Source organism: Perca fluviatilis, chromosome 3 (genome assembly GCF_010015445.1).
Source record: "Perca fluviatilis chromosome 3, GENO_Pfluv_1.0, whole genome shotgun sequence".
Lineage (NCBI taxonomy): Eukaryota > Metazoa > Chordata > Actinopteri > Perciformes > Percidae > Perca > Perca fluviatilis.
Genome location: NC_053114.1, coordinates 28991254 through 29009661, shown reverse-complemented (window position 1 = coordinate 29009661; position 18408 = coordinate 28991254). Strand labels below are relative to the sequence as shown.

At 38.8% G+C, this 18408-nt stretch overlaps 1 protein-coding gene across 1 annotated transcript in view; it reads left to right on the top strand.

The window, feature by feature from the left end:
• The window catches only part of spon1a (spondin 1a), a 78997-nt gene that overhangs the window by 54896 nt on the left and 5693 nt on the right, over positions 1-18408 (top strand). Inside the window, exons 7-11 of the mRNA XM_039795790.1 lie at positions 5855-5919; positions 11206-11407; positions 15489-15629; positions 17695-17770; positions 17927-18109. Of these exons, the coding sequence (XP_039651724.1) occupies positions 5855-5919; positions 11206-11407; positions 15489-15629; positions 17695-17770; positions 17927-18109 (667 nt within the window). The remainder of the gene's footprint in view (positions 1-5854; positions 5920-11205; positions 11408-15488; positions 15630-17694; positions 17771-17926; positions 18110-18408) is intronic.

Here is an 18408-nt window from a genome sequence, read left to right as displayed (position 1 = left end):
TTTAAGAAAACAAAGTAATGAAGCAAAAATACAATATTTAGGAAAACAGCTAAAGGAAAACGCTTAACACACAACTTAACACATTTCCCAAATTCCATTGTTTAGGGAGTCATGTTGCATTTAGGGCAGTGGCATGGTTAAAGGAATATATTATAATGTTTTATTTCAAAACCACAAAGGAAGGTAATGTACCTCACCTTCCTTTGTGGTTTTGAAATGATTAAAACGATGAGACATGTAGTTGTTTGCAACTGCAACTCTTGCAGTGCTGATCTTGTAGCAGCATGAGAAACAAACCGGTGCACTGGACAGGAAAACAAGGCTTATTTTACAATAGGAGAACAAAAATGTAACTTTTGCAGCCAGCAAGTTCTGTACTTTAAAGCAGATATTTGATTTTACAGACGTCCGTGATTTGTGTTTAAAGACACGATAATTTATTTATCAAGCAGACTACAATACCTGTAGTTAGGCTATAGTGGCAGTTACATAATATTCACCTGTAATAGCCTATCTGTTGTTAGCGGGAGCAAATGGTTTTATAAACAATATGGAAGGTGACTTTACTCTATCTAAGTTTAGCTAGAAGTTGTGAAAGTACATGTAAGAAATTGACAGCTAGTCAAATTGTCAATCAAACGGTGTATGATCTTTCTACTCTCACCCAGAAACCTGCTCCTACATTTCTCCAATATGTCTGACATTCTTTGGTTATCTTTGTCACTCTTTAAAAAGCAGGCAGCGAGTTTCTTCTATCTTTATCTCTGGCATACTAATGGTTTAACGGATTCACGCGCAGTCATACTTGTTAATTGAGAAATGCATCCAGTCTTGGGATTCTGTGCTGAGGTAATGATCTGTTGCAAATTTTGTCATTAAGCCAATAAATCTCTGTGCTACCGGTCATTAAACCCAACAACAAAGTGGTGCAAAGCAGTAAAAGTGATGTTATTTATGACAGCATACTTTGATATTTATCTGTAATGGAAGGACACATCAAAATATGGCTGCTTTCTCTCTTGAGTCAAAAAGAAGGAAGGGTTACAATTGCATACATGAGAGATAAACAACACAGCTAAATATTAGTGTACTTGTAACATTTAAACCTTTATGCCTATGTTGCTCAAACTGCAACACAGTCAAGTAATGGAAAGCAATCAGTCATTTTGTACCTGTTTTGACCATGCATATATTTACTAATATAATTAAATTATTATTACTTTTGTCCATATGATATTGTCGCTGGTGATGTGAAAACCCAATATTTTCAACTTTGAGGATTTCTAATGTTTTAAATTTATTTGAAGAATGATATGGCCCTTTATAGACTAGAAGCACAACAGTTCCTGTAATAGTGTATGAAGTCAGTACAATGTAAACGCATGGTTGGAAAGCCAAAAACAAGTTATTTTTTACTGAAAACATGACATTTTCTGACATTTTCGAAAAGCTATTTAAATCTAGAACTACTCATAGAACCTCTGTCACCATATCAATGATCAAGGGGGAGCTCTGGGGGAGCGAAGATTTTGTTAGAAAAAAAAGGTCAGAGGTCACCGGAGCCATTAGGAATCATCGACTGGGGACCACAAGTTCCTTACCAATTTCATGGCAATCGGGTGTGTTGTCAACATACTGTATCTTCCTGCAGACACAGCGTGCCTGCAGCTTTCAAGGAGGGCTGCGGGATTGGCACTGCTTGAATTACGTAAACACAAGAAATAAAATTTGTGGGAATACATTTCAGTACATACAGTAAATTATATATGTAAAACCGAAATGCAAAACTCATCTGCATTAATTGTCTCCGTTGTATTCTCTTATGTCAATGTGCAAAGTGTAACTATTTTCAAATGAAGGAAATAACATAACATTATAGATGTTTTCTACTAGAACAATGCCAAGAAAAGGAGGAGCAATTCATATCAATGTCAAAATCGGTCCATTAGGGTGTCTATGACTTGGTAGATTAATATTCTATCTGAAGTTGTGCTTTTTCTGATGAAGCAGGCTCCTTGCTTGTGTAAGGCTCTTGATTTGCATGAATCTTTTAGTGACTAAGATGAAAATTCAGAACACTCAGCTCTAGCAACATAAGTGCAAAAAAAATTTAAGTAAATTCAAAATGCAGATTGCCCTTGCCACACTAATTCAGTGAATCTGAACCCAATGCATCAGAAGTTATCTTCCGTTTGTGTGTTTATAACTGCAAATGTAATGCAAGTTAAGTAAGCAAGCTAGTACATTTTAGCGTTAAATAATAATACATATATTTGGATATTTATATATATATATGCAAATACATATTTACCAAAATTAATTGTCACTGATGACGTCAATATAAGGAAATACAAAATGAATAGTTCTGTCCCAAGAGGCAGATGAGCCTCTGGCTACAGCATATCTTGCAGACACTGTACTGATAAGTCTGCAATTATTTATAAAACGTATCCATTCCATCAACATGTCTAGGGAGTTACCAAGTGATGGGTTTCTGGTAATTATTAAGTGTTGATGGGAAATATTGGATCACATCCTCTTAAGTGGTCCTACAGAGACTTTCTACATTTGACTGAAGACTAAATTATGGCTGAATGGACTGAGAGCCAACAGTGAGATTCTACTCTGTTCCCTGTTTTATACATATGTAGGGGAAAGTTTAGCTCAATAGTATGATGCGTTGGGTAATATGAATATTATGAGACAATTTCCATAAGATTATGAATTTGTTGATTTAATTGTTCTAATGAAAGTCTATAAAGTAACAAAGGTCAAATTCATGTAACTAAACACATACGACAATTACATTAAATGGAAAACTATAAAATAATGTATTTAAGTCACTGTTAAGTCACAATTTAGGGATCTGTTTCTGTGACAGGGATTACTGTGTGTCTGGTGGACATGTGGGGAGGTCCTGGCAGTGGTCTGTATGTATGTGAATACACACTTAGGAAACTGGTAACTTAGTACGTTTTTTTTTCTAAAATCAATGAAAAGGTTCAGCCTAATTTGAGTGTCCAGTGATCTGGGGTCACAAGCTGATCAGTTTGCTTGCTTGCATTTTCTTTGTGTAATTAGCTGGTTTCCCCGTCTTTAGCCATAAACTTTTTTACTGTGTCCCCAGTGGAGACTCTTAGGCTAAAAGTCTGAACTGAACCTCCAGTCCTGGTAAACAGAGCCCTGGTGCTGGAAAAAGGTGATTAGGACTCCAGGATGGTAGCTTTCTTGTAAGGGAGAGGGGAGATGTTTTACAGTATGCTGCCTGGTGTCAGAGGTTGAGGGAAAATGTTGTTTTTTTTGTTTGGATTTTGGTTGATGCTGGAGTTAGGATGGTGCTGGTTTAATTTGTAATAATGCTGTTCCTCTTTATTCTTAAGTTTCCTTCTACATACCGTGTTATTACATTGATTTACATACATATTACATGTACAATAAATAATAAAATGCAAATGTAGTATTCTTAGGGCTAATATGTTTGACAACTGATTAGAGGCTGAATGATGTAGCCAAAGAGCATGATAGCCTGAAACATGACAGTCTACTACAAAAGTTGGTGTTATTTGAAAGAAACACATCTTCAGTGTAAATAGAACCTGCATCAACATTTCCAAGTGATTTTACAACATTTTGTGTGGGTTTTGTATGTTTTTATGCTATATTTTGCAGTGTTCTTGTGGTATTTTCTTAACCAGAGGCATAACAGTGTGCCCGCTGATAACTTGGGAATGGTTAAAAGCATCCAATTACATCCAATCAAATCAGCTCCTGTGATACCGTTAAAAGCGGCGCCCTCACCAGCATGACTTACTGACACTTGGGGAAGGAGCAGAGTCCAGACTGTCCTTCCTAAGAAGAAACAAATATTCTTATCAGTGTGGAACAGAGTTGCACCACACTAAAATCCACACACCGGTCTCCTCTTTAAAATATTATATAATTACTTCATAGTGGAGAAATGCATTTTGTCTCACCTTTGCTCACCTTTGAAGCAGAGTCATGCTATTTTTTCATAATTTTAGGAGGCTAGGCTGATTAAAAAATCCAATTGTAAATATGGCCATTCAGGTATAGATATTTTAGGACATTCAAGAGTGAAGTAGACAGAGAAGGGAGAGAAATTTAGAAAACTCTGATGTTGTTTCTGTATTTGTAGGTGCAGAAATTTTTTTAGCAGTTATGAGTCGCATCTTGACAGTTCGATTTGTTCTGCAAATGGCTACCAAGAGACAAAATTGTGGGAGAAGGTCTTTTTTTTTGACTCGCTCACTATGATGATCTTTGTCACCGGCTTGGACGCTGCTGTTTGTGACGTATCTGTTCTTTAAAGGTCTCGCAGCAATATTTGCTAACTCTATTCCTCATCAGACCTGTATTTCCAAGCTCCTTTCTTTTCACTTTCAGCCAGGGAAATTGCATGGTGAGAACCTCTATCACATTTAGGAGAGAGATGGTGTAATAAAAACAAGTTCACAAAGAAGCTCTAGAGTATTTTCCAACAAAAAAAATAAAGATGTGTCCTTGTGTAGAACAAACTAAAACAGGTTTCACTGAGAACCTGAACCAAAAGTAGCACCTTGAATTTTATTTTCACACTTGTCAACTAAGTTTGCAAGTGCCTCGCTGAATATAATGTTATAGTGACAGAAATGTTTACCCGAAAGCGTAACGCTTCATTCAGAATGCAATACTGTGTTTTGTTGTGGAAACATGCAAAAAGCACAAGTATATAGTATTTGAATTCTTAGCACAGGCACAGCCCATCAGTACCATGCTTGAATCTAAAATAGGATTAGTCTGCTGCGGGCTTATTATCAGCCTGTCAGATTTGCTGCAATAAAATTCAATAACAGAGCAAGAGATGGGGGTGCTGTCATTTTGGTTACTGGAACAAACATTATTTTCTGACCACAGGAAGTAGGGTTACTGACATCATCATAACTTAGCACATTGTGAATATACTTGCACAGCCTGTTTTTAATGAGAAACAGTAATTTGCATGAAAAGTAAACACTTTTCCTCTGTTTGGCATTGTCTGAAGAAAACATTTGTGACAGTGTCTTCCTCCCCTCCGTGGGCTTTTGACTGGAAGGTTGCAAGTTTGATCGATAATCACACTGGCAGGATTTATTTTCACCATGATAGATTCTCATCCTCTCATGTGTATGCCATATGCATACTATCTCTGTTCCTGAGTATAACTACAGTCTAATGTTCCACTTAACACAAACCTTGCTCAAAAAAAGACACAATGACAAAACATCAAATGCATCCAACAGGGTTTGGACACAATAACACATATACAATACACTATTATCCTACACAGTAGCTTTGCAATATATACTGTATTTGTAAAGCTTATAATGTTCATGTTCAGTTTGTGTTGTGGTGTTTAAAGAAGCACAAGATGAAACAGAACATCAATCCCAAATGTAACATGTTTGAAATACTTTCTTACATGTTCTATTAAACCAACTAAATGACACGAAACCAAAATGCATTCATCAGTAAAGTTAAATCCATCAAATCATTTAATGACAAGGGGTGATCCTTGTATGCACATCTTTTGTATTAAGGATGTTAAAACCACCTGCTGCCTCTCACTGTGAAAATGCATGTTGAGGCTGATAAATTTACTATAAGCAGAGCCCATTCCAGCCCATTCTGACCATACAGACCAACTTTATTCACTGATATAATGACTTTATAGATTAAAGTGTACAAATGGAAAAAAGTCTTCCATTGATTGGTTTTAGTCATTCACATGTGAAGCCTGAGGGTTCAAGAGAGCGTGGATTATTTTAGGGGACTGAGATTCAGTTTTTGTGTCTTTTTGTCTGTCTCTCTTCTATAGGGTGATGACGTCCTGACAGTCATCAAAATGAAAGCACAGTGGCCAGCCTGGCAACCACTTAATGTGTAAGTAATCAATTCTGACTATCATGATGCTCACCACACATCTCCTGACTGTGCTGCTAGATTGCAAGTTTAATCAAAAATTGAATACAAATTGAAAATCATCTACTCTCTATTACTTTTCACTAACATACATTTCCACGTGGTTTTCAATCATTTGAATTTAAATTACAGTATAAAGTCGACCTGTAGAGACCTAAAACTGGCTAGTGATCTGTCACAGCCATCCATCACAGATTCCATGGTCTTCTTCTGTTCTCATTGATCTTATTAAAGCTATCATCTGGGTCTTCTGTCTATCAATATGCTGTCCATGATATTGAAGACCATAAAAACCAGAGATCTAATCACCCTAGTGTTGCCTTCAGTGAGTTCCCACTGCTGATGAATAGTATATTGTATCATGAATTAATGCATGAATTCCGTTTTTATTATTGTGTCATGCATACAACAATTCCCAACCTACACGGGCTTGTAGTACAAGGCATTTATTCTTTTGTTCTGTACCAGCAACTACATGGATGTGCACAACATTTTTTGGATATTGCAGTGCAAGACACCATGAATGCATATGAGCCAGATCAGAGTGCTCCATATACATTTTCCAAACAAGTAAATGTATAGAAAACCAACTCAAAAATCTTTCTCAGACATCTTTCATGATCAAATCTTCAGACCTTCATCATCCACAACAAAATTCATACATCACTGGCAAGAACATTCACTATACTTTAAAAATCGGAATAAATACAAATTAAATAATCCATCTTGCCTCCTCTTTCAGGCTTGTGAGACAAAACTAGAAACTTAAACACACTATCTTTAATCATCATAGATTAGACAGTACAAAAGAAAATGGGATTCCTAACTCCTACCTCTAGTCTTAATACCTTGGAGATAAGAGGGCTAAATGGAAAAAAATTACATTGGACAGGAGGACATATACATCAGGACTAAAGGGGTATGGAACTTAAAAGTCAAGTAAAAAGTCATGCTCTGTTTTTGTAGTTCTGTCTTTTAAGTCAAAAGTGTTATGTAACTCATTTCTGACATAATGCATATGTAGAAACAGGATTACCTTTAAGTAGTTTGTAGTAAAAGGAATTGTTGATTACCAGCAGACCTTTAACAGCCGGCTTTACTACTAATTTTGAAGTTCCTCTACTTGTCTTACCCCTGCTGTGAATTTGTAATATGCTCCGTAAGCGTCTGTAACGGGTCCATGGTATATAAGTGACTCTGCTACTTTCGTTTGAAAATAGTGTTTGACGTGTTTTGAATTTCAGTTGTAGTAAATCAGTTACTTATCTGGAGCCAGATGCACTCATTAAAATGTGGGGGACATAACATCAGCATGCTCTTCAGTAGATATGTCCGCTGTGATGGATTATCTTAAGCAATTTTTAAGTCATACCACATTAAAATGACTGCAAGGTAAGAAATCAATCTAAAAACTTAATGGAATTCTTTCGAAAATAATCAACATATATATTACGCATCCACACTTACATAAATGTTGGCCCATTAGCTACAAAGTGACTTTGTAATTAATGGGCCACACCATTCTCAGTCACTGGTAAATCACAACAGAAATTCATTAATTAATTCACATATACGATACCATAGGTCCTAAGGTTTTAAGGCCTAAGGTATCAGAATATACAGTAAGAAGTCAGTATCCAAAGTTGGACCCAGAGCCTGCCGATCAGTGAAAACCCAGCTCAAAGGTGCCCTGAAACTGCCAGCCATACCATGCTTACAGTGTGCATGCTCATTTACTCCTAAATTCACAAGAGCCATTTAATCTCTAATTCATGAGAAAAACAAGAATCTTGTTGGCTCGGCTGGCTCAGAAGAACTTCATGGTAAAGGCCTGTGCAGTGTTGTTTCCTCAACCAGGGGGGCTCAGCGAGGGCCATGACTTTAGTCTCAAAAGGGAAGAATACAGGAATAGAAGCAATGATATGCACTAATTAGCTTACTCTGTGCTGCATAGGCAACCAATTAATTGTTGTACAGTGCATCAGATCAATTACGTTGGTTTGGAGCAAAAAAAGGAAGGACGTTTTGTATTGATAACTATGTGGAAGTGTGCTCACCATGGAAGTAGGCCAAAAAAAGTATATGTTTTACTCATCCAACTGGGAGACATACCTTGTTAATTCTTAAAAGAGTCTTTGGAGAGTTTATTAGCTTTACATATGAGCTGCATTAAAAATACATAAATTGATATATGTCAGCATGTTTCATAGCTGGATGTGTGTGTATGTGTGCTATAGCAATACAGTGTGAATATGCATGTTTGTGCTTTTTGTGTGTATGTATAAAGTAATGTATGTCTGTATAAAGATGAAATATGCTGTAATCTAAAACAAAGTGTTTCTCTCAATTAGAGTTAATTATCTCCTCATCCCATTCAGTTTTTTCTTAACCGGTGGTTGTCAATTAAACCTTTAAAGTTCCTGTCTTTGACAAAAGTGAGGATGACAGACAGGAAGAGAAATAAACAGAGAGAAAGGAAAACAGCAACCATACAGAATAAGGAAGTGATTATATAAAGCTTTGGTGAAAAATAGGGTTTAATTACTCTACAGTAGTAGTGATTCTTTTCTTAGGTTAGTGCCTCCTCTTAAGCCAAGCTTTCAATTTCATTTGGCTATAAAGAGCAAAATGGTTGCTGGAACAAAGGGCAAAGCAGCACAGCATATGAAAAAATAATGAAAAATACCAAATGTAACATACAATTTCTCACCTAGCTGTCCTATCAAATAAAAGCCCAAAAAATAATCTTTGAAAATAGTTGAATGCTTGGTCAACAAGTAAAAACATTAGACAAATAAATAAATTGTGCCCTTCTAATAAATGCCACAGTCAGTTAATACGACGGAGCTTTAGGGCCACATCAAGGGGAAAAAAATTAAGGAGGAAGATTTATTTATTTATTTTGCATTTCGAGAATAAAGTCGAAATGTCGAGAATAAAGTCAACATGACGAGAAAAAAGTTGAAATACTTTTTCGAGAATAAAGTCGAAATGGCGAGAATAAAGTCAACATGACGAGAATAAAGTTGAAATACTTTTTCGAGAATAAAGTCGAAATGGCGAGAATAAAGTCAACATGACGAGAATAAAGTTGAAATACTTTTTCGAGAATAAAGTCGAAATGGCGAGAATAAAGTCAACATGACGAGAATAAAGTTGAAATACTTTTTCGAGAATAAAGTCGAAATGGCGAGAATAAAGTCAACATGACGAGAATAAAGTTGAACTACCATTTCGAGAATAATGTCGAAATGTCGAGATTAAAGTTGAAATGACGAGAATAAATTCAACTCCTTTCTTCCTATCTTCCTATCTTGTGATACAACATATGCGTAGGTGTAACCATTGATACCCTTGCATCTGTCCATTACAAGTTATTTCACTTTGCAGGAATACGGCCACCTCTTTGGTTTGTGTGGTTTCTCCTTCTGAACAGACGCAATTTTCGGCACAATCTCTTCAAAGTCCTAATACTTATCACCATACTGTGTTTATGCACTAAAAGAGAAAGAATTTCCTTGTTATTAAAACCGATTCTGAAGTATAATTTCACAAGTTCATATAGGCCTTCACAAAGCATTTTGTAGAAGACTATAGGTAAAGCTATAGTTTGGTTTATTCTCAAAAGTCCAACTTGATGTCGACTTTATTCTCGAAAAAGTATCTCAACTTTTTTCTCGTCATGTTGACTTTATTCTCGACATTTCGACTTTATTCTCGAAATGCAAAATAATTTTTTTTTTTTTAAATCTTCCTCCTTAATTTATTTTCCCTTGATGTAGCCCTAATGCTCCGTCGTAAGTTAAAGTATTGAACACAAGCTTGTAAAAGGTCTGCTGCAGTTATTATGGCATTGTTAGCTAGCAAGGCAACACCAAGATCCAATCTACAAAAATATGCACACATTTATAAACAGAAACATTTCTGATTAATAAAAGCATTTCATTGGGGTTGTCTGCTGTAGGGTGATGTATCCCTTCCTCATTTGCTGCCAGACTTGCTCTGTTTCTCCTTGTCTGTCAATTACACTTTACCTTTTTGTAGAGCCCAAATATCTGTTTGGGATAAATCTTAGACATACAGTACTCACTGAGCAGAGGCCCAGCAGAGTCGAGTCAAGTTGTGTGTTCCCAGGGGATAAGGGTTATTTCACATCCTCAGAGGCCATCATTAGCAGAGTGTGCAGGGGCAGGACTGAGTTGGCTGGAGTCAAATGGATTTATATGGGCATGATGACGGCTGAAAAGGAATTACTGGTGAATTGTCTATGTTAAAGAATCGGCCCACGTTTAATTAATCTTGTATTGGCTGGGAAAGTTCTTAATTAGTTTAGCTGTCAATCATCAAGAAAGATGACCAGAGGGGGGGGTGTGTGTGTGTGTGTGTGTGTGTGTGTGTGTGTGTGTGTGTGTGTGTGTGTGTGTGTGTGTGTGTGTCTTGTGCTGGAACAGAGAAAATGTGTTGTGGAGATAGATGTTGTCTGGCAAAGTGAGTCTAGAAATATGTCAACTAAATATTTGTCTGCACTTTATTTATAGGAAGTGTAAGTACCTTTCCTTTCTCTCTCTCTAAAGGAGTCGGAGTTTCCTACTTCAAAGCAAACTTGCGCCAGTGTGAGTGACTGAGTCCCAACACCCTGAAATACATGGATTCTCTAATTTCCGACACTAACAAACATGTTTCAGAAATTTTTGATTGGCCTTGGCATCGGCACGTACCCAATATTAATGGACTCAGGGCTAAAATAAACTTGATCTTTTCATATCCCTTGTGTGTACCAGACTGGTGCATTGATTATATAAACCTTCCCACTAGCTGACTGTGGCATTTAATTCCTTACAGCCTCCCATTCAGAGACTGAATTGACTTTTCAGCATCCTGGTTTTGTTGTTGATTACTATTAACCTGGGACACTGTCAGTAGAATATCATAACTTGTTAATTTGGGTATCAGAAACATTTCCTCTTGTATCTACACTTTGTTGGCCATTTGAGGGCAACTCTCTGGTGTCGGTGTTGACATTGGAAATGTATGACTATAAGTTCACGAGAAACAACTACATGCGTCACTAGCCTTGCTTTTGTTCAGAATGGACATCTCATTTAGGGGCGAGCAGGTGCAGCCGAGCCTCAGGTCTTCTGAAGGACACAGGCCAGTTGGGATGCAGCTAACATCTCTTTCTCTCCCTTACTCACACTTAGAAACTGCTTTGAATCACACAGACCTCATTCTCACTCTCTCCTTCAGGCGGGCCCCCCCCTCAGCCGAATTCTCAGTGGACCAGAGCCGTCACCTTATGTCCTTCCTGACCATGCTGGGGCCCAGTCCAGACTGGAATGTGGGTTTGTCTGCTGAGGACTTGTGTACCAAGGAGTGTGGTTGGGTCCAGAGGGTGGTCCAGGACCTGATCCCCTGGGATGCAGGAACTGACAGCGGGGTGACATATGAGGTCAGTGAGAACATTGGAGCATTTAAAGCATTATGTCACTTCAGTAATTTGCCCAACATGCATACAAAATTAAGAATGTTTTCTCATTCTGTTATGTGTGCTTGTGTTATGTACAATGACTGATCTATCTTTTAAGTAGTTGTGATGTTATGTGATTCGTAGGGTGGTACGTTAGTTAACTGTTATTCATTTTCAGTATTTTTGGTGAAGAAAGCAAACACTGAAATATCCTTTTACTAAGAATTAAAATTGAAAACTGTAGCATTTGATTCATTGGAAGGGCCTAGAGACCTTAACAGTTAGTACAAACTTTAATCACATTTATTGAAATGTAGATTCAGACGCGTAACTATCGGTAAGCAGGGTAAGCGGTGCTTACGGGCCCTGACCAATTAGGGGGCCGCATCACTGGAAGATATTGATTGACAGCTGGGGCCCCCTATCGCATTGTCATTACTCGCGACAATCCAAGCAGTCCTACGTGCAGCCACTGACCAAGCGGGAGTGAGAACGGGTCAAATTCATTTCCTTGTTTCTGTTATGAAGACCAAGGGGGTAAGCTTTGCTTCAGAACTCGAACCTCCTATGGCGCCATTTTGTTGCTACCTGGCCATCACCTCCCGTTAGCATTCCACTGACTAGCATTCATTTTGGCGCCACTTGACAGCGAATAACTTTACATCTGAAGCGTTTAAAGACTCTATTTGTCCATTGTTTAGTTCTAAAGAAACACGACAATGTATAAAAGGCTCCATTACCTTGTACCTCACGTTATGGCTCCGTAGCAAACGTTTTTGTAAAAATAGGCTAACGATTGTGTCACATAGTAGAGGAATTACCGTATAGTACAGGATAAGCTTGCAGGCAGTTTCGACTTACATGAGCTGTTTAGGATTAATTACTAATGTTAACTAGCATTTTAGTTAGCAATAATTAGCCTGTGCCCATGTTATCTCCTTACATGTACCTACGCTCTCCATCTCTGTAAGATTGGGAATGATTGAGATTTCTCTTGGCACAGCTACCAGAAGACTTACAACTTTCAGACACGTTGCTCACGTCACATTTACGCTGTCTCTCTCAGTTGGAGGCTGCGCAGTAAAGCTGGCCATCACCGGAAAAGTGCTAATAGCCTTCACTGGTCTCCGTCCAGAGCAACGGGGTCTGTTGGTCCATTATATACTGTCTATGATGAAGACGAGACGTGTGTGTGACTCGAACATCTCACATTTACCAACAAAACGTACAGCGAAAGACCGTGCAAAACATTTCAGACCGTCCTGCCAACCTGTATACATTTTAACATCAATGTACGCTGTAACGTTTTTTCACTATAAAGTCACTGAAGCTGCTGCTGTTTCAATACTATCGGCTCTCTGGAGCGGGCTGGGTTGCTGCTCCATTTCCCCTGCGACTGACGCACGCACGCACACACACACACACACACACACACACACACACACACACACACACACACTCAATCACACACGGTGGATGCAGGAAAAAACGCAGATGAGACGACACGATGGCCTTAATTGAGGACAGCTATGCTCGTTATTGTAAGTGCAATGATAAGTTAAAGTCCAATAAGTACTTTATCAAACCGTATGAATGTGTGTGTGTGTGTGTGTGTGGCCAGGATAGCTAACACACTAACAATGTAAAGATCGACAAGCCACTGACAGTGACATATATGTTCATATTTGATTCATTCCATAAATTATTATTTTTTGTCTTAAATCCACCAGCCATTTTCATATTATACCAACATTTGCAGCATCCTGAGCCTTTTTGGTAAGGTTCCTAGGAAATTATTATTAATAATTAGAGTAATTAATTCATAGTAATAATTATTATTCTCCCCAAAACAAGTTTTTTTATTTTTAAAGAACTATACAAAAAAATTGCAACTTTTTTTTGCAACTTTCACTGTCTTATGCAACTTCATTGCAACAAACATGCAAAAGACATTGTAACTTTTATCTCAATTTTTTACAAAAGTTACTGTGAAATCAGGCATTTTGGGTCGCAACAATTTCAAAAAAAGGCAGCGAAATCCTGGAAGGACTGCCCTTGTGTGTTTTTTGTTGTTGTGGTGCGCGTAGGCTACTCTTGATTTTGTCAGTCATCTCTTATATGCTGTGTCTCTGTGATCCTCTCCTGTCCTATTCATGGTAGCCTACTCGGGGACATTGCGCCGTCATCACATGCTGTAGTAGGGGGACCTGCCTTGATAATCCTGCATAAGGGCCCGGTGTTGGCTCGTTACGCCACTGTGTAGATTTGACACATTACTGTCAAACTTGTCAGTTGTCACTGAATTATTCTGTGAAACAGCCATTTCACATTTATGCAGTTTTAAAATGTACCAGTGATTATTATTATAACTGAAAAACTAGGGGGGGAAAGGAACTCTCTATCATCATCATCATGCAACAAAAACAAAGTTTGACTCAACTCAGGTTACAACCCCACAATTCCACAGCAATCACAGCCTTCTGCAAACTGCTATTCTCTCCACCTTTTACCCCGTGAATAACCTTCCTCCTCACTCTCATCACCAGCTGAGTCTTCCCTTCACACTCGGGTTTTGACCTTGTCATTACGCCAACCTCTTCATCTGCCTGTCTGCTCACACTCACAGTCACTCCCTCTCTCACCTCCTAACACACTGCCAGTCTGTAACAATTCATCACCCATTCAATTCTCCTTTAACACCCTTGAAAGTCTTCCCCACCCGCCCTCACCCTGAGGTGCTGCCTGCTGCGTGCTCAGTGTCTCCAGTCAGCACTAACAGATTAGGCTGTGCGTGTACTGTACATGATTGACCAAACTCTATGACGACATGTGTGACACATTTGGCTGATTCCTGGAGCTCACAGATGAACCCACTGAACTGTGCTCTCTTGCTTGTTTTGGCCAGCCTCAGGAATAATTTATTTTTCTCTTCGTCTTCCTCTCTCCCTTCTCTCTCTCTCTCTCTCTCTCTCTCTCTCTCTCTCTCGCTCTCTCTCTCACTCACTCACTCACTCACTCACTCACTCCTCCACTCACTCACTCACTCACTCACACACACACACAGACACACACAGACACACACACACACACTCCTTTGTACACCACGTCTGTCCTTTCTTACATAAACTTGGTGCCTCACACTGACTAAATGGAACTGTACTGTAAGGGCTATTCAGCCATATTCAGAACATATACGTTGCAGCAGTTAACTTATAATACTCCTTATAACTCCAGAACCTGCCTGAGCATTATCTTCTCAGCGTTTTCTTCAGGATCAAGGATTTAAAGAGAGCAGTGATAGTTGTCTGTACCACTTGGTATACAGTAATCTGAAACTAAGGAATCTACTGTAATGCTCTTTTTGTCCAAATACACAATTTCCAATAAAAGAGACTCCCACATTTCAGAGATGTAGATTTAAATTAACACATTTTGTTTAAATGGCAACTTGCTGTACTATAAAGATCAGTGAGAGAAACCCTCTATCCAAAAATACATTGTGTAGCAGAGGATAGTGGAACAGAGGCTATTCTGGATGTGGGGTGGGACTCCGGCTCTCTGTTACAAAAATGTTAAAGGCACAGGCCTGTAACAGAGTAATGAGATCCATTCTTGGTGCTATTACTTTTGCTGTATCTTTTAATTAGTGGCCAGTCATTACCCTTCTACCTATCTCCCTCTCTCTCTCAAAAAAAACAAACAGAACTGCTCTTTGCCTGTTTTTTTCTGTTGTCTCAGTGGGGGGGATGAAGGATGAGCTGGTCTTCTGTCTCCAGACAGCCTCTGGCGGTGGTGCTTCTATCAACCCCATGCTGGCAGACCTTTACTGTTGACTAATAAGAGCATCTCCCATATAAACTACAATGCTCCTCCACAGCTGCTCTTACACGTTGGGACTTGTCCTTTGTGGGACTTGTGCTTTGTGTAACTTTGAGTGACTTTGTGCTCATTGTAATGTATCTTTCAAACAAATCCTGACAATGTGCATTTTTTTTAAATCCCAAAGATCTACAGCTTTCTGTTTTTTTTTTCTCTTCTTCTTTCTTTCTGTGTGCTTTTTTAGTCTCCCAACAAGCCCATTGTGACCCAGGACAAGATCCGTCCCCTGACCAGTCTGGATCATCCACAGAGCCCTTTCTATGACCCTGAAGGGGGCGCCATCACTCCAGTGGCTAGGGTCATTGTGGAACGCATCGCCAGAAAGGTCTGTCTGTTTTCATACCATTCAGCACTTGATGCAAAGACAGATACTTTGTAGCTCCTGTAGGATAATATGTCATAATGCAGGTAATTGCATCATGGCAGCATATTTTAACAGACAAAGGTAAACATTCAGACCGTCATTCAGTATTTGCGATTGATAACCATAATGATGTACTAACAAGACTTGAATTGTGCTGTACATATTACTGCAGTGTGCAGTAAAGTGACACAGTCATTAGCCCTTTTGTCTCACAGCAAGTAAAAAAAGAAGAAGAAAAAGGAAAAGGTTCTTGGTTGGTCTGTTCTCTTTTCATTGCTTCTCTCTCTCTCTCTCTTCTATGTTTTTCTCTCCATAGTCACTGATACCCTTGCTTTATTTCTGTATTGTGAGGTGACTCCAGTACTTCCAGCTCGGCTCTGCATCTCATATTCACATATTCTTAGTTCACTCTTAACACTCTAGATGATATGCTACACTGATAAAACAGCCATATTAGATTAACATAAAAACAGAACTGGCAACCTTTACCATCTGCCGTCATTGTGAACAGTAGTATAGATGCCTTTTAAAAGCTTCAAAATCAGAGACAGAGAGGAAGGGAGAGACAGCTTTCATTTTTTTTTATCACTGCTCAGCAGGTATGAGGGTGAGTTTAATCCTGTCCATCAATACAGCAATGGATCAGTGATGGATGTAGTACCTGTATTTGTGGTGTGGGAGTAGTGTTTCACAAGGTGAAAACAAATCATTGGGTTACCTGTCAACACGTTTTGTTTGCTGCTTTCCAAATTCAACAAAAATGAAATATAAGCATACTAAGGTATAATTGATGTTATCAAATGTCGGTTTTTAGTAGCTGTAGTAGTAGGTGCCGTGCAGTTCAGTTTCAAGTTTTTGGTTTTTGTTTTGTACTGATGCCTCTTATTGAACTATCCCCTTTGCTGCTGAAACACTGCAAATGTCCCTGCTGTGGGACTAATGAAGGATTATCTTATTTTAAGTATATCAAACAACTCTTCTTCAAAGTAGGTAAGGTATTATTACAAAAATGATGATGATGATGGGTAATATTTTGACCAATCGCCACCATTGTTAATTATTCTTAAAGGTGCATTAGGTAAGACTAACTTTCTGTCATATTTGCTGAAACTGACCCTATGTTCCAGTAGAATATGAAGCTGGTAATTAAAAGAAAATCCGTCTCTCTGGCACCACCTACAGCCTGTAGTGTGATTTCCAAAAATCCACCGCTTCCTGTTCAGATGCACCAATCGGGGCCAGGGGGGTGTGTCTAACTGCATGTCAATCACTGCTCATGCACACACATTCATTCTCCCTTGTGGGGGGAGGAGCTTAGGAGACTATTTTGGGCTTTAGCAGAAAGGGGGGAGGGACTGAGAAGTTGTCGATGTTCAATTTTTTGGCTAAGTCCTAGATCTTCGAAATCCTACCTACAGCACCTTTAATTTAGGCTATATCAAGAATAATAAATTACATAATGCCTCAAATGAGTTGTGATGCAGCTCCTAAAAGACCTTCAGCCAATAGAAATGACACAAATCATTGAAAAAAAACGTGACTTAAAACATTTATGACAGGTATTAAAATCCACTGATATATAAACTTTTCTAAATATAATTTGATGGGTGGTGAAACACATTCCCTGGGATCTCTGACTGCAAACCAGCAAGGGAAAAAAGGTTAACAGTCCTTCAGTGGCATCTAGAGGCAGCTGTAGGGAGTTTATTCTGTGATCCTTTTGCCACAAGCCATTTCTAATCATTTACATACACACATGCACACATGCTCAGTTAACACTTTTAGAATTTTAGAATGCATAGACTTTTATTCTCATACAGAATGTCTTCTCCCTGTGTATTGTGTGGATACCCCAATTAAGAGAATTTGTAAGCTTATGCTGACTTTCCCATTTTCCGGTTGTCACTCTTGCTGATAGCTATCAGAAACAAACAGAAGGATTTAAACAGAGCAGAAAATCGAAGTAACAGAGCACCTACAGAGAGCTGGAGTATGTCCTAACATTACTGTGTGCCTGTGTCTGCAGGGCGAACAGTGCAACATTGTGCCGGACAATGTGGATGACATTGTAGCAGATATTGCCCAGGAGGAGAAAGAGGAAGGTCTGGATCCTGCTTTCCTCTCTCTCTCTCTCTCTCTCTCTCTCTCTCTCTCTCTCTCTCTCTCTCTCTCTCTCTCTCTGTCACAAGATGAAAAGCATCGTGTCAGCAACAGTGTTAGGCTATTGTAGTATCTTTATTCCCTTTACCATGTTGCAGATGATACCCCTGAGACGTGTATCTACTCCAACTGGTCTCCATGGTCCGCCTGCAGCTCGGCCACTTGTGAAAAGGGCAAGCGTATGAGGCAGAGGATGTTAAAGGCCCAGTTGGACCTTAGTGTGCCCTGCCCACACACCCAGGACTTTGAGCCTTGCATGGGGCCTGGATGTAGTGATGAGGGTGAGTATCTATCTAAAGACTGAAGGTTACTGTGTTCACGAGGAAAACAAAAAAGTCTATGTAGCTGATAATGTAAAAGACATCTGAATTAATTTAGAGTTTTCTGAAGGCTCAGCATCCACTATGCGCCTTTATGAGCATTTTTAATCTCTGATCATTTTATTGAAATGTTGGGATTACTGCTTCCATTAATGTTTTGACGCTCTAAAAACTGGGGGCATGTTTGGGGTAGCAGTAGCTCAGTCAGTAGGGAGTTGGGTTGGGAACCAGGTTCAAGTCCCCATACGGACATAGTATGG